Source organism: Muntiacus reevesi, chromosome 9, assembly GCF_963930625.1.
Source record: "Muntiacus reevesi chromosome 9, mMunRee1.1, whole genome shotgun sequence".
NCBI classification, from domain to species: Eukaryota; Metazoa; Chordata; class Mammalia; order Artiodactyla; family Cervidae; genus Muntiacus; species Muntiacus reevesi.
This window is the reverse complement of record NC_089257.1, coordinates 44,188,770-44,204,669: the sequence shown is the minus strand read 5'-3', so window position 1 is coordinate 44,204,669 and position 15,900 is coordinate 44,188,770. Positions and strand designations below refer to the sequence as shown.

Genomic DNA, 15,900 nt, shown 5'->3' with positions numbered 1-15,900 from the left:
TAGCTCTTATTTGAGGCAAAAAAGAGATTCCCCCCTCCCTGCCTACAGATTGAGTTCCACCTGGAATGCTCTGTCCCTCTCCAGGTGTGGTCTTTGCACCTGCCTTTCCTTGCCCACATGCAGTGTTAGCCCTGTTCCCTGACACTTAGATGGAATCTTGTATCCTGTCAGGTAATGTCCTGTGTTCTGCCTTCCCCTCATTGCTTGAAGCCCATTTGTTTCACCCTGGGAAATTTACTGAAACCAACCTTACCATTTAAATAAATATACCTTCCTCAAGAGCCCTTGCATGTCTTTTCTCTTACTACTTAGCTGCCAGGTGAGTATTCTGGAGCCCCAAACTGTTTTACTAAGACAAAGTGCCTGATTTGATTAAGACAATTCGCCTGTTTGGTTAAGTCAAAGTACCTAAGACAATGGGCCTATTTGGTTAACTATTTCCTTTCTCAAGATGTGTATACGTGGCTGGGCTAGAATTGTTTCCAAAAGACAGAGCCCTACCAAAAGGGAGGTGTTAATCTTCATGCCTGGTGCTAGCAACGGACCAAGCATCTGACTGACTAAGTGCCCCATAAGGTTGGGGGACAGTGAATGAGACTCAGAGAACAGGAAGCAGACAGAGAACCATGGTTAGAATCTGCAATAAGGGCTGCCACTTCCAGCATGGCCTCACCTGTAGGCATTATATCCCAGCCCAAAACTTTGCCCTCAGATGAGGCCTGCTTTCTTCTCCACCATTTCCATTTGCTTTTCTTCCCTCCCATCTCTCCTCTCCCAGAGATAACTTGAAGGAACAGTCTTTCCTTAAAGTATCTCTTGCTTTCCACTAATCAGACCTGAGTAACCAGAGTGTATGGTTGTCCAAGGCTCTTGCTTGAGTTGTCTGTGAAAGTTGTCTGGCACAAGGCCCCCTGTACGTTCACTGTGAGACTGTCTCTTTTCTGGTTTGTCCCCATATCTGAAACTTAGCTGGAAACCTGCCTTCTTGGAAGGTTTGAGGGGGATGAGATTTCCAGCACAACAGCCATCCTCAATTTTTGTGGAACTGGCCTCCCTTTGGTGGCTTCCTTCCAGGCATGGAGATTCTAGAACTGGGGCTTCTGAAGGATCCAAGTCTGTAGAGCTATAGACTTACCTGTTTTTCTACTTGGAGTCCTGAGAAGAGTCCTGAGTGGTTCCAATTTCTCCCATCTCCCCAGGCTGAATGTCCCCTCTGTGAGGTCAGAGTCAGGATGTATAGTGAAAGAGCATGGATTTTGGAGTCAAGAAGACCCGGGTTCAGATTCTAACTCCACTGCTTCCTAACAAAATCTCCTAACAGACTCTAAGCCTTCCCTTGGACTCTGGGTTCTGTCCCCCTCATTTAGGGGTGGTTTTCTGTCTGCAGAGGGCTTTGTTTCCAGGTGCAAGTCCTTCATCCTGGTCTTGAAACAATCTCCGTGTAACCCTCCTTATGATATGTATCTCTACAATTACAAGCAATGACTGGGATCTTGGTTCCTCTACCAAGGATTGGACTCAGGCAGTGAAACCAGTGGAAGCACCGAGTTCTAACCACTGGACCACCAGGGAATTCCCCCATAAGCACTTTTGAGCATTCTTTTCTTAATGCTCAAAATACCAGTGTGGATTATGATTCTGATACCAACTATAATGTGCATTTTTTCCCTGCACCACCAACCAATGCCCTCATACCAACTGGGTGTCCTTTAATCAACCCAGTTCAGATATTATCTACCTGGAGATAGTGTCAGATCCCACAGATTAAGGGCTCAATCCTACAAGACTGCCCCCTCAAGCCCCACCCCTGTCCAAACCCAAATTATCACTTGTGCTTCTGACCAGCTAGTTATAAATTGGAGATTTCTCCACTCCTGACTTGGGTTCCATTAATTTGCTAGAGCAGTTTTTAGAACTCAGAGAAACATTTTACTTACTAGATATTGGTTTATTATAAAGGGATATGACTCAGGAACAGCCAGTGGATGAGACGCATAGCGCAAGATACATGAGAAGGGGCACAGAGCTTCTATGTCCTCTGCCAATGAGACACTCTCCCCAAATCTTCCTGTGTTCACCAACCTGTCAGTCCCTGTCCTTTTGAGATTTGATGGAAGTTTCTTACATAGGCACAGTTGATTAAATCGTTGGCCTTTAGTGATTGATCTCAATCTCTAGACGCTTTTACTTCCTCGGGCATAAGGGAGTGGGTCTGAATTTTGTGCATGCATGCACAGTAATTAAATCATATTCAACTCTGCGACCCCATGGACTGTAGCCTGCCAGGTTCCTCTGTCCATGGGGTTTCCCAGGCAAGAATACTGGAGTGGGTTGCCATTTCCTCCTCCAGGGGATCTTCTCAACCCAGGGATCAAAACTTCATCTCCTGTATTGACTCAGCCTCTAATTACTTTGTTGATTTCTGTTGGTTTCTCTGACAAACCAGCTTCCATCCTTAGGTGACCTAGGGATTTTCCAAAAGTCACTACATTAACATAATAAAAGACACCTTATTGGCTCTCACCACTTAAGAAATTCCAAGGAGCTCTGTGCCAGGAACAGGACAAAGATTGACTAGATATATACATTAATATATAGTTCTTATAAATCACAATATCGCAGAAGTTAATGTAATTCTTCCCATTTTACAGGTGAGACTGAGACTCATTGAGATAAGTTGCACAAAATCACACAACTTTTAAAAGGCAGGACCACTGGTACCCAGATCTTCAAGGTTTGAAGGAAGGCAAAACAGTATAATAGAAGAAAACAAAGCTTTAGAGGCAGAAACCTGAGCTCAGTTCCTGTCTCCCTTCTAGCTGCAGGGCCTCATGTAACTCCCTTAAGCTTTCTCAGCTTCACTTTCCTCTTCTGTCAAATGAAGAGAAATGATCTGGAGAAGAGTTTTGAGAATGAGATGAATTGGTATATATAAACTCCTGTCACACAGAATCAAGAAGCATTGAATTTCACCCCTACCCTCTCCATCACTCCACCTTCTAGGCCCAGGCTCAGTCATCTTCCCATGACATCATGCTGTTCTCTGCCCAGGATGGGAAATCAGGCAGGAACATAAATAACTATGCTAGAAGAGAGAAAGCCGTAAGTACTCTATGAGCGGATAAGCTTTGTGAGGATGACCAAACAGGACTTCACGCAGACAGTGATATTAAAATCTGGACCTGAGATGTTTTGTCAGATTTCCAGAGATGGAAAATAGATGCTGCTGCTGCTGCTACTAAGTCGCTTCAGTCGTGTCTGATTCTGTGCGACCCCATAGACGGCAGCCCACAAGGCTCCCCATCCCTGGGATTCTCCAGGCAAGAACACTGGAGTGAGTTGCCATTTCTTTCTGCAATGCATGAAAGTGAAAAGTGAAAGTGAAGTCACTCAGTTGTGTCTGACTCTTTGCAAACTCATGGACTGCAGCCCACCAGGCACATGGGATTCTCCATGGGATTCTCCAGGCAAGAGTACTGGAGGGGGTGGGAAATAGATGGGAGGACCCCAAATTCCACATCAGGTAACTAGATAGGGCACAGGGTGGTGGATGTTTAAGTATTCTGTAGAAGAAAGGACTGCACAGTGTGGGAAATGGCATTATTCAGGCTGTGCCTATGTGCTAGGTTCTAGGCTAGCCCTGGACCACCATACTTGAGCTCATATTCCAGGTTGAGAGGCTTGGAGTATGAGCTCTCCATGAGCTCATGAGCTATGAGTATTAGCCCTCCCTTGCTGAGCTCCCCACCACCATCTGATGGACATTAAGAGCCCGGGCCCAAGCTGGAGGGACTGACAGTGGGGGAGCCTCTTCAAGGCTGTATCTCCTTCAGAAAGGATGGTGGGAATGAGGATCAGGGAGTGCTGCGAAGGCTGTGGGCAAACCTACTCCCACCCCCTGGAAAAGCTGGCATGAGCAAGCAAGGCCCAATATCTTGCTTTCCACAACTCCGACCAGCTGGGATTCTATTTTTAATCAGTACTGTCTTAGTTGACAGCTTGGAACGCCTTCTCCCTCCTTTTCTTCCTTCCTCCTGCCTCTTGCAGCCGAGAGCCCTGCAGAAAGGATGGATAGGAGCAGCTCAGAACTGGTAAACAGACCACTCTCCTTTCTCACTGCCCTTCACTCCATCTAGTGTTTGTTCAATGTCATTAGTGGGTGGATTTTAGAGGTATTATTGTCTGTGAAGCTAATGGAGCTTACATCTCAGAGCTCCTCACTTGCAGTGATCTCTTCCAAGGCCCTGGTTAGTGTCCTAGCAACTTTGCAGCTATAATTTTGTATTTTTTTTTTTTTCCCTTAAAAAAGGGACACCCAATTTTATAAGCTCCAGGCCTGCAAAATTTGGGTCTGACACCAGAGGGTGTGGCTTCTCTTTCACCTCCAGTTCAGTGTCTACTTCAATAAGATTATTTCTGTCTTGCTTTAATTTCTTGTATGACCTTGAGCAGCTTTCTTTCTTGTGCTGGGTCTCAGTTTCTCCACCTGTTACAAGATGAAGTGTCAAGGAGGCCTCTCCTCGCATACCACACCTCTGTCTATTTCTGTACGTTCCCTCGCTGAGATCACCTATTCTTCCTGGTTTGTCACTGTATGTGTGGAGGGGTGATTTGCTGTCTCTGCCTCTCTCTGGGGCTGGATCAGTCTTATAGTCAAGAGGGAGACTGATTTCCAGGACTTTTATTCAGGTTCAGCCCCCCACCTCCTTTCCCACTGTACCTGCCCTTGTTGCAGGCCAGTAAAAGGTGCTCCTACAGGTAACAGTGCATTAAAAGGCCCAACCCTTTAATTCTGTATATCTGTTATGTTCTGACCCCATATTATTACCAATACACAGTGAATAAACTGAGTCTTAACATACAGTGCTTCCTTTTTTCATTAAAATTTTAATAAGCATCTATTAATACAGTACCCTAACAAGGGGACCACTTTAGGACAGTGTACTTAGGAATGATGATGTGTCATGGGTATCCCACCCTATCTTCATTCCCAGTTTCATGACTGTTGTGTGAGGTGGGTGCAGGTTGACCACTCGGAGAGAATTCACACAGCCTCATCTAGACTCAGATCACGCGCTTTTTGCAGGGGGTCATGCACAGGAGTGAGCAGCAGGGGGAGGGACCTGACAGAAAAGACTCCCAAACCCCGTGCCCCCTCACGTGCCCCAGAAAAGTCCAAAAAGGAAATTGAGGGGGAAACCAAGTCATTTATTATTTCTTGAAGAAGTCCGGTGAGGGGCAGACCGATAGCATTTAACTGGAAAGGAATGAAGGGACTTAGTGCAAAACAGCTTGTTGGTCCGGGAAGTGTGAGATTAGGCAGGTTGGTGTTTGCAGCACTGATTGGGGAAGGGCACTGTGAGGTCAAATGAGGGGCAGAGCGGAGCATCTCAGGAGTCATTCCTGTGCCAGGCTCCGGAGCCCTGAAAGACTCAATGCCACTGCTATATGTGTGAGAGGCAGGTCAGCCCCCGACGGTTTCCACAGTATGGAGACAGTCCACGTCTAGGGACGCTGGGTCTGTCCAAGGTCAGTGCCAAGTCCCTCACTGAGTGCCTCCTTTCCTGTGTGAGGGTCTGGTTTGTTTCCTTCGAGTCAGGTAAGCCACCCCTTCCTGGCCATTAGGGTTAGTCAGTCTCTCGCGTCAGCTGGTCTGCGTCTCTTGCGTGTTTGGACGGGGCTGAGCGGGTCGGAATCCGTCTGTCCTGCCTCAGCCCCGCTCCCGCTCCACCCCTCAGCCAGGCCCCAGTGTGCTGATGGTGGTATAGCTTAGCCTGGACAGCGAGGCGATGGAGGGGGTGGGAGGGTCCTCATCCGGCAGAGGTCTGGGGCGAGCCCGCGGAGGCCGGGGACAGCAGCGGGTGCAGGTGTCGAGGCAGGCCTGGCGAAAGCGACGGTGCATGAAGCAGTAGACCAGGGGGTTGACACAGGCAGAGGCGTAGCTTAGCAAGTGGATGAAGGAGATGGGCGCACCCGAAAGTGCGCGATGTGCGCCGGGCCCGTCGAAGGCGCGCCACGTGTTGGCGCTGTACACGGGCAACCAACACAGGAAAAAAAGCACAACGATCACCAGTAACATCCGCACCACGCGCTTCTTAGCCAACAGCTTGGCCTGGGCAGGCCTGGTGCCGGATCCTGGGCCGGGCGTGGGCGCGGTCAGCGCAGACATCTCCAACGCAGGCCGGGAGCGCGGAAGCTGCACGTAACAGCCGTCGCCGTCCTCACCCGCCAGCCGGGGCTCAGACCGGCAACGTCCGTTCGCTTGGGCAGGACCTGAGCACAGACCATGCGCGGTCAGATTTGGAGGCTGAATCCTCTAAATCGCACACCTTTCCGCCCCACCCACTTTATGTCCCGCCCCTTCCCAAAGCCCCGCCCCCTCCTGGATTTCACCCACCTTGTCCTGTGCCACCGGGCAGCCCTCCCTGACTTCCGACCCGGCTCTGGCTCTCGCTGTCACTGTCACCGTCAAAGCGAAGCCCTAAGTAGAGCTCACGCGAGATAAGCCCGTAGGCCACCGCCATAACCACCCCAGGCACGAAAAACAAGAGCAGGAGCAGTAGTACCGACCTGGAGACAGAGCGCAGACCAATCAGCGGGTCCCTGTCCAGCTATAATCACTGATGGAGGAAGACTGAAGAACTGATGTTTCTAGGGCTGGTGACCGCGTCCCAGAGGTAGAGGTAGGATTGGGGGTACAGCTGGGAAAGGCTAGAGAACTGGGGAGGAGCCCTGAATGGGGATCCCAGGGTGGTGGGTCGTGGTACTTGTTGGAGCAAGTTTCTGGGTAATGCTTGTGAGTGATGGAGATAAGAGAAGGGAATTCTCAGGAATGGCTAATAGGCACCCTCACCAGGTTTGGCGAACCCGCGCACTGGGCCACCGGTGCATGCATTGCAAGACACGGGGCCCCGCTGGCTGCACGGCCGTGTACACTGGGTAGGGCACCATGAGCAGTCCGGACAGCATCCACGTGGCTATGATCACACGAGCCGCGTGGGAGCGCGTCTGCCAAACGCGCGCCTGCAGTGGTCGGCAGATGGCGCTGTATCGCTCCAGGGCGATGGCCACGAGGCTTAGCGTGGACACGCTCACAGATACCCCTAGGAAGGAAGAGGAAAGGGTTACCTAGGAAACTTGAGCTACACACTCCCCAAGGTGACCTCCACACTCCAGACGAAGACAGACCCCTACATTCGGCAAGGACTTTAGGAGAGGAGAGGGACAAGGCAGGCAGGGCGATTGTTTACCTACCCATGAAGTAGGAAACCGCCTTGCAGACGACTGTGCCGAAGATAAATGTGCCCATGAGATTGGGCAGGAGGGTGAAGGGCATGCAAGCCACAGCCAGCAGGAGGTCGCTGACTGCCAGTGAGAGCAGGAAGGCATTGGTGACGGTCCTCAGACGGCGGCTCAGCCCCAGGACCACGATGATGAGCACGTTGCCTCCAACACTCATTAGAAAGATCACAGCGTAGAGGGTGACCCTAATGGCCAGCTCCAGTTCTGGGTAGGAAAGAGGTGAGGTGGCAATAGGGGGTCTGGCCCCCACTCAGCTGGGCTGTCCAGTCTCACTTATTCCCCACTCTTCAAGCCCTACTACCCAGTCAGATCCCCTGCTTCCCAAATCCTCCCCCCTCCTCCACTGGCCCAGGACCCACTCAGGAAATGGTGAACTTGAATCTGTTATCCTTTTAACCTCTAGAAGCCTGGTTAAAGTGGCCTAACTCTACCCTTCCTTAAGAAACCCTGTCTGTTCTCAAGCTTTGCTCCAAATCCTTCCTTCTCTTTGCAGCCAAACTTCTCGAAGAGTTTATTTGCATCTTTTCATCCACTCCTCAATCTATTACAATCCAGTGACCTCTTCCCCATTACTGTTCATAAGTGTTCATTGCAATTCTTCTCATGATTACTAAGCTTTAACTACCAAATCCAAAGGTCCTTCTCAGCCTATTTTACTTGATGACCTCCTGGTAGCATTCAACCCTGTTGACTGCTATCTTTTGAGACACAGGTCTGATCATCTTTATTGTCTTAAAAAACAACAATAATAACTAAAAAAACAAGCAAAAAGACCCTTTACCTACTCTCAACTGTCTTCAGCTTGTCATCAAGATTCTCCCAGAACTGGCCGTTTCCTCTCTCATCCCTGCAATGCACTCATTTAAGCCACAGATGACTCAGTTTCTGGAAGGCATCAGGTGCACTCATGACTCTCCTTTGCTCTTGCTCACGTTGGTTTCTCAGCCTAAAATGCTCTTTCACCATACCCCCACCACTATTAATACCCTCCTCCCCCCAATTAATGACTCTCAATAACAAACTTGTTTTCTGTTATCTGGTGAACCCCTACTTACCATTGTTTTTCAAGATTCGGACTGACTGCTCCCTCCTCTATAAGGCCTCTCTGGGCACCTTATTTGGAGCTAATCTCCCCTTCCTCTGACCCATGCATGTTCCCTACACATCTGTTAGAATGGCCTTTACTTTCTGCCTTGTGTGTTAATTATCTATAAACATTCACTCTCACTCCACAAGCATTTGCAGAGGATTATCTTTTTACTAGGCACTGGGGACAAAGAGATGAACATGACAAATGCCCCGAGAGCTCTCATCTGAGCGCTCACATTCTAGAAGTCTGGGGGAAACTCAGACATATAAATAGATATCTGTCACACAGTGTGATAAGAAGTGAGGTTGAAGAATAACAGAATGCTCTGGGAGCTCACAGGAAGGACACACAGCGCTGCTGGGCTAGACAAGGGCTGACCCCGGTCACTTGTGTCCTTGCCTGTTGGGGGGAAGGATTCATCACTGGGCTGCCAAATCACAACCAAGACAAAACTGAATTGAATTAAACTGGACCCAGTCACCCGTGCCCATGGCCTCAGTGTGAGGGAGACTGGAGGCTGGAAGGAGAGAGGGCAGGGACAGGGCCTACCAGGTTGAGGGGAGGGAAGGGCCCAGAGCTGCATCATTCTTCATAGCCCCATACATTGGCTGACTTTTGCCTTAACTCCCAAATTAAACTGTTTTTCTCCCCCCATATCAATAGTTATATACTTATCCAGAAGTTGTTGTAGACTTCAAGGAAGTGCTATATACAAGAAACCTCCTAACTGAAATGCCTGCAATGCAGGAGACACAGGAGATGTGGGTTCGATGCCTGGGTTGGGAAGATCCCCTGGAGAAGGAAATGGCAACCCACTCCAGTACTCTTGAATGAAAAATCCCATGGTCAAAGGAACTTGGCAGGCTACAGTCCATGGGGTCGCAAAAAGTCAGACACGACTGAGCGACTAAGCAGCACAGTACCCTCACTGAATCCAGCCATGACATTACTTTCTCAGAGCACACAGCAAGTAAGGAGCTGGATCAGAACAGAATCCTGTCTCTACATTTCCAAAATGCTTTGTCTCCTGCTACCCCCTCACTTCTCTCTCATTCATCATGCTGCCACTACCATACTCTACCCTGGCATTTCTTACCATATTATTATGTTCATGTTCTGTCTCTGCCACTAGCCTATGAGCTCTTGAGGGAAGGGGCAATGCCCATCCTGTTCTTCAGCATGTCCCTAGCATTTGGCATAATGCTCCCTGCACAGGAGGTGTTAACACCTGCTTCCTGATGAATCTTAACGGGATCTCTGTCACTGTCCACATAAATGAATCTGCTGTTTCTTCACGTCCATCCTTCATCTCTGTGCTTCTAAAGCTCCAGCATGCGCTCTCCTTGCTGCTTCGCTGCCTCCGTTTCTTTGGAGACCCGTGTTGGAGAATCTTTTGGGTGGTACAGGGGAAGGGGTCAATAACAGGTTGTGATTTGGGAGGTGTTACTTTTACTATTATACACAAACCATCTATGTCTCATTTAGAAGCTGGGCTCCCTCTCAGCAGGGAAGGCTTATGAAAGGTTTGCTTATGTGTGACAATTTGAGGTGTGTGTGTGTATGTGTGTATAGGGGGAAATAAAGAACTTTGGGAGGGGGCATCTCTGTCAGAGAGGTCCTTGGACCCAAGAAAATAGAACAGGTGGTCTGTCTTGCATTTTTTGTGTCTCCTTTCAGTCCACTGCCCCTCTATGCCCCTCTCCTCTCCTCTCCTCCCATCCCTTATCTCTCTTGTTCTATTATCTCTCTCACACCCTCCTTTGTCCCCCAGATGTTTCTTTTCAACTAGATTTTTTTTTTTTTTGGCTGCACTGTGGGGCCCTGGAAGTAACAGCACTGAGTCCTAACCATTGGACCACCAGGAGTTCCCTTTCTGCTACTTCTTGATTCAATAACCACACCTAAAGCTTGGATGGCACTCTGAATTGTGAAAAGCACATTTCTCATTCATACTGCGGTACAGCCATCAGTGCCTTGACAGTCTACCTGTGAGTATCATTCTGCTGGGGATGAGTGTGTGCTAAATCGCTCAGTCATGTCGGACTCCTTGTGACCCTATGGACTGTAGCCCGCCAGGCTCCTCTGTCCATAGGATTCTTCAGGCAAGAATACTGGAGTGGGTTGCCATGCCCTCATCCAGAGGATCTTCCTGACCCAGGGATTGAGTCTCTTACATCTTCTACATTGGCAGGTGGGTTCTTTTACCACTGTTCCATGCGAGCAGACCAGAAATCAGACCAGGGGACTCAGAAGACTGGAACAGTTCAGTTCTGCTTCTGGTCTAGAGCATCTGCATTTGTTCTGTGGGCAGACAAGTGTGGGTACAAAAATCCAGATGATGTCACATAAAACAAGAACAGGCTTTTCTAAGAAATGATTCTACAGAATAGTGAAGCTGCTGATGCCTCAGATCCTGCCGTTCACTGGTGTGTTGGATCTGGTTACCCATCACACAGACATCAAAGTGGTACCCATGCCTCTGTGGTGAGCATGGATAGCATCTAACTGATTGTGAACGGGAGCAGAGTGAGCCTTGGGAGTACTTGAGTCTTAGAGATGATATCTGGGTGGGTGAGGTTAACATATATTTCTGTGGGCATTATCTAGAGAAGGGTAACAGCTATGTGTCTATAGGTAATATCTGATTGAGTGTGAGTTACTTTTTAGCTTAGGTAATATCTGAGTAAGTGTTGTAACATTTGAATGAGCCAGGGTCTACAGATAACATCTTGTTTTGTAGATAACATCTATAGGGAGCATGGTTTACATTCAGAGGTCTGTATGTGAATGAGGGAAATATCCAGCTGACGGTGGTCCTAGATGACTGGCCAGAAGTAATATGAAAGTGTATGTGGGCAATATTTAAGTGAGTGTAAATATGAGATGTTAACAGATTAGGATGTTAACCTGATTGAGTAAAATAACTGAGTGTCTGAGTGACCACAGGTAGTATTTGAGTCTTTGCAGGTATTATCTGAATATGTAAGAGTTATATCTATGACTTTATAGGTAATACCTGGAGATGGGTTCCTTAAGTAAGCATGACTAATATTTGATTATATGTGGATAATAAAAAAAATGAAAGCATGTGTGTTTGATGGATGAGGAATATCGAAATGACAGTGGGCAATATTAAAGTAAGTGTGGGTGGCATCTGTGTTTCTGTGGGTAGCTTCTTTATTTCCCATTTTTTAATTTTTAAAATTGGAGCATAATTGCTTTACAACATTGTGTTGGTTTCTGCTGCACAACAACATGAATTAGCTGTACTACGTCCTCTTCCCCCTGAGCCTCCCTCCCACCCCTCCTCATCCCACCCCTCTAGGTCACCAGAGCACTGAGCTGAGCTTCCTGTGCTATACGGCAGCCTCCCACGAGCTATCTGGTTTACAAATGGTAATGCATATACATCAATGCTATTCTCCCAGTTTGTCCCACCCTCTCCTTCCCCTTCTGTGTCCACAAGTCCATCCTGTGTGTAGTTTCTGAGTGAACATGGGAAACATTTAAGTGTATGCAGATTATCTCAGAATAACATGGGTAACAGCCACTTTTCTACTGGGATCGCTGGGTGAGCCTGAGTGAGATGCGTCTTGGGGGTGATAGCTGAGTGAGTGTGGCTGACAGTCACTGCTGGGTGTCATATCCAGGTGTGTGTGGGCAGCAGCATCTAGATGACTTGGGCTCTGAATCACTGCACATTCTGCTTGCTCAAGGTCCCTTACTCTATCAACTAGCCTCTCTGTCTTCTGCACTTCAACCTTCCTCTCTCTTGGCCCATTCCCCATCAACATTTAAAAAATGGTTTTGTCTCTGCAACACATACACATTCAAAAGACAAACTATATGTGCACAAGCATGTACACACACACACACACACATACACACACACACTTCCCCAACCTCATGTTATTTCTAGAACTATCTTGGTTTTTCTTTGTCTCTCTCTCTCTCTCTTCAAAACATATGGAAGTTTTTATCTGCATGCCTTAGTTCACGTCTCATAACTCCTGCTCCATGGCCCAAATTTCAACTGACCATAGTCAGTAATAACACCCTAATCCTAACTCCACAGCTCCTCCTAAGATGTCCTTTCCATTGAATCCGAAGGATGCTATTCTGACCTCATCTGACTTAAATGGGCAGCATGTGATACCCTGTTTGAAATTTTCTTTTTTTCTTTCTTGCTTGCTTTCTTGTCTCTAATGGTTTTGTCAAGATCTCCTTCATGGACTCCTCTTCTTCTGCCTGGCTTTTAAAAATTCCTCAAGATCCTATCCCAGGACCTCTTTTTTTAAAAAAAAAATCTGACACAATCTTTGTATGATTTAATCTAGTCTCATGGCTTTCATTACCTCCTCTAGGCAAACAAAAACCTTTCAAGTCTGCATTTCCAGCTTGTACCTCCCAGATCCTTGGATTCAACAGCTTACTGGGCAACTCCACCTGGATATTTCACTGGCATTTAAACTCAGTGGATTCCAAATTGAATGGATAATCTCCTCCTTCAAAGCTGTTTCTGCTTCCTTGTTATCCTCAATATACAGTACAACAACCATCCAGTTGTCTAAGCCAGAGACCTGGATGTTGTCCCTTGACCTCTTCTTCCCTCTCCATTTCTAATAAATCATCAAGTTCTGTGGATTTCACTTCCTGAAGTGAAGTCGCTCAGTTGTGTGCGACTCTTTGCAACCCCATGGACTGTAGTCTACAGGCTCCTCCGTCTATGGGATTTTCCAGGCAAGAATACTGGAGTGGGTTGCCATTTCCTTCTCCAGGAGATCTTCCCAACCCAGGGAGTGAACCCGGGTCTCTTGCATTGTAGGCAGATGCTTTACCATCTGAACCACCGGGGAAGTGAAGTGTCTCTCCAAGCCATCCAGTTCTCTCCACCTCCACTGCAAATAGCTTAGCCTAAGCCAGTATCATCTTTCACCAGGGCCAATGTAACATAATAGCCTTCGAAGGGATGCCCCTCTCCCCATCTCTTGTCCTCCGATCCATCCTCTTTACTACAGAACTAATCCTGGCAGCATGACTGCACCTTTCGGTAGTTTCAATTGACCTCAGGATAAAATCCACACTCCTTAGACAGTTCCATATATTTCTCTGGGATCTCTCTAGGCTGGTCTTCATCCTGAGTGTTGATCATTCTTCTCTTATGGTACATGTTCCAGGCACTCAGAAACTGTGATACACTGAATGAAAGTGCTGTGGATTTAAACTCTGGGTGTTTATACATACTGTTCCTCTGCTTGAGATGCTTTTTGCCTTTTCTGCCCCTTCATTTGGCTGACTTTCCCTCAGCTTTTTTCTTTTTAAATTTTTATTGGAGGAGAATTGCTTTATAATATTGCACTGGTTTCTGCCATACATCAACATGAATCAGCCACATGTATACAATATGTCCCCTCCTTCTTGAACTTCCCTCCCATCTCCCACCCCCTCCCACTCCTCTAGGTTGTCACATAGTACTTCCTTCAGCATTTTACTTTTTATTTCAATTTACCCTCTACCTCCTCAGGAGGCCAAATTTGATTCCCAAAGCTAAGCTAGGCTAGAGGTGCTCCTCTTCTGTGTTCCCACATCCCTCTCAAGGCACGTCCCTCTTTGTCCGGCAATTCCCTGCTTACTTGTCTGCCTCCCCCACTGAACTGTGAGCTCCTTGAAATAAGAACTGTGACAGTTTTGGTTTACTCTTGTCCCTAGTGGCTAGCACAATCTCTGATTCAATAAATATTTGTTGAGTGAAAGTATCCAAGTGTAAGAATGAGAGTGTATAACAACGAACTGAGAAAGCATCCCATATTTTATGGAGGTGAATAAATCCTTCAATTACAATTTATTCCCATTTTCCCTTCTAAAGCTTGGAATACTTTCCTTCTGCTTAATGCTATTCCCTCTCCTGGAATCCCACTTATTACTTTTCTGCCTCCTGAACTCCAACTTCAAGGTTCCCTTTTTGAAGTTTCAGATCCCATCTCCTTTGGGTGCCCACAATTTGGTCCCTCTTATGGGAATTCTAAATGCTGACTGTGGTTTTCCCATTGGTTTTTGTCTCTTTCCTGCATTGAAGATGAGAGTCCAGACTGGGTCTAGTTTAGTCCTCTGTACCTGGCACCTAGCTTAGGGACTACAGTAGCAGGTGTCTAGTAACCACTTAAGCAAAGAAAAGGTATGGGAAGGGGAAAATATGACTTGAGCTGGGTCATCAAGAAAATGTAGATGTTGAGTGACGGGAGGAGTGAAAGTCATTGCAGGGACTGGGTGAGTGAAAGCAGCCTGGGGGTGGGAGAGAAAGGTGGTACAAGGGAAGGGATGATGAATGGGGCATCCACGCTCTAGAAGGGTGAAACCTAAGGAAAGGCAGGATGGAGAGGGGGCTTGGAAGGGACCTAGAGACATACTTGGAAACACCAAAAGAGAGAGGGTATAGAGCCTTGAGAAGAACTTCAGCTTGGGAGGCAAGGAGATTTGAGGAAGAGGGTAATGGAGAGCAGCCCCCAACCCAACGTCCAACCTAATTCAGGTTAGGGGATCTCTTGGGGAAGGCAAGGGGTTGGGGTGGCCAACACAGGAGACTGTAATTGTCTGTAACTTCCCATTCAGGTCTTCCAGACTGCCTCTGCCTGCAGCCAGTCCCCTTGATCCCCCCAATCTTGCCTTTCTTCCTTCCTTCCCTTCCTTCCCCACTGAGGCTCCCTGAACTGACTGCAGAAGGAAAGGAGAGACTTGGAAGGACTGGCCAGAGGAGCTGCTTGCCTTCCCACTGTCTCTCTCTAGCAGTGGGCTGTGTGTTGGTGAAGATGCTGCGTTTTGGGGGGTGACCAAGAGCTCTGGAGGTGGCGAGGGGACCAGGGTGCGAAGGGACTCTGACCAGGTAGTGTGAAGCTGCGGTGGAGTTTTATCAGCTGTGAAGGACAGACGTGGCAGGGGAGCTGTCTGGGGACGGAGGGAGTACTATGAAGGGATAGTGTGGGCGTTGAGGAGGCTATGGGGGCCTCTGTGAGTGCTGTGGGGTGCAGTGAGAAGGAGCTCGCGGAGGGGGCTTAGGGAGGCACCCACCTCGTGTCCCGGCTCCGCGGATGCGTGGGGGCTCACAGCTGAGGTTGCCGGTGCCGCTGCCGTTGAGGAGGGGGCCCCCTGGGCGGCACAGCGAAGCCCCCGGCCCGGGTCCGGATCCCAGCACGCTCCGGTTTGGCTTTAGCAGCTCCATGGCCACGGCTCAGCCGCCGCCTCCCAGCGCTCGCCCGGGCGAGCTCCCACTGCGGCTTCACCTGCTCCCGCCGCGATTCCGGCGGCGGCTCGCGCCCCGCCTGGTTCCCGCCCCCAACCTTGGCCCCAGTCCCTCCGCTCCGCCTCTGCGCGCCCCGCCTCTGCTCGCCTCCCTCCGGAGCTCGGGACCGCCTCTGTCCAGCCAGGGGACTCTCCGCCTCCCTCTCCTGCTCCTGACTTACTCGCGCCCCTCCGCCCCCCGCCCGGGCGCTGTCCTGCCTCCGGCCGGCGGG

At 48.7% G+C, this 15,900-nt stretch overlaps 1 protein-coding gene across 1 annotated transcript; it reads right to left on the bottom strand.

Moving 5' to 3' along the window:
- Positions 1–4,918: 4,918 nt before the first annotated feature.
- CCKBR (cholecystokinin B receptor) lies at positions 4,919–15,664 on the bottom strand. The gene is made up of 5 exons (XM_065944746.1): positions 15,458–15,664; positions 7,255–7,506; positions 6,854–7,103; positions 6,398–6,570; positions 4,919–6,273 (listed from the first exon to the last, which is right to left on the bottom strand). Exons 1-5 carry the CDS (start codon positions 15,606–15,608, stop codon positions 5,735–5,737), a joined length of 1,365 nt encoding a protein of 454 aa, XP_065800818.1. The 5' UTR covers positions 15,609–15,664; the 3' UTR covers positions 4,919–5,734.
- Positions 15,665–15,900: the final 236 nt, after the last annotated feature.

Coding starts and splice junctions, on each gene's coding strand:
- CCKBR (XM_065944746.1), bottom strand. CDS start 15,608: ATGGAGCTGCTAAAGCCAAACCGGAGCGTGCTGGGATCCGGACCCGGG. Junction 7,507..15,457: donor CCGCGGAGCCGGGACACGAG/GTGGGTGCCTCC, acceptor TTTCCTACCCAG/AACTGGAGCTGGCCATTAGG. Junction 6,571..6,853: donor GCGCGGGTTCGCCAAACCTG/GTGAGGGTGCCT, acceptor CTCTGTCTCCAG/GTCGGTACTACTGCTCCTGC.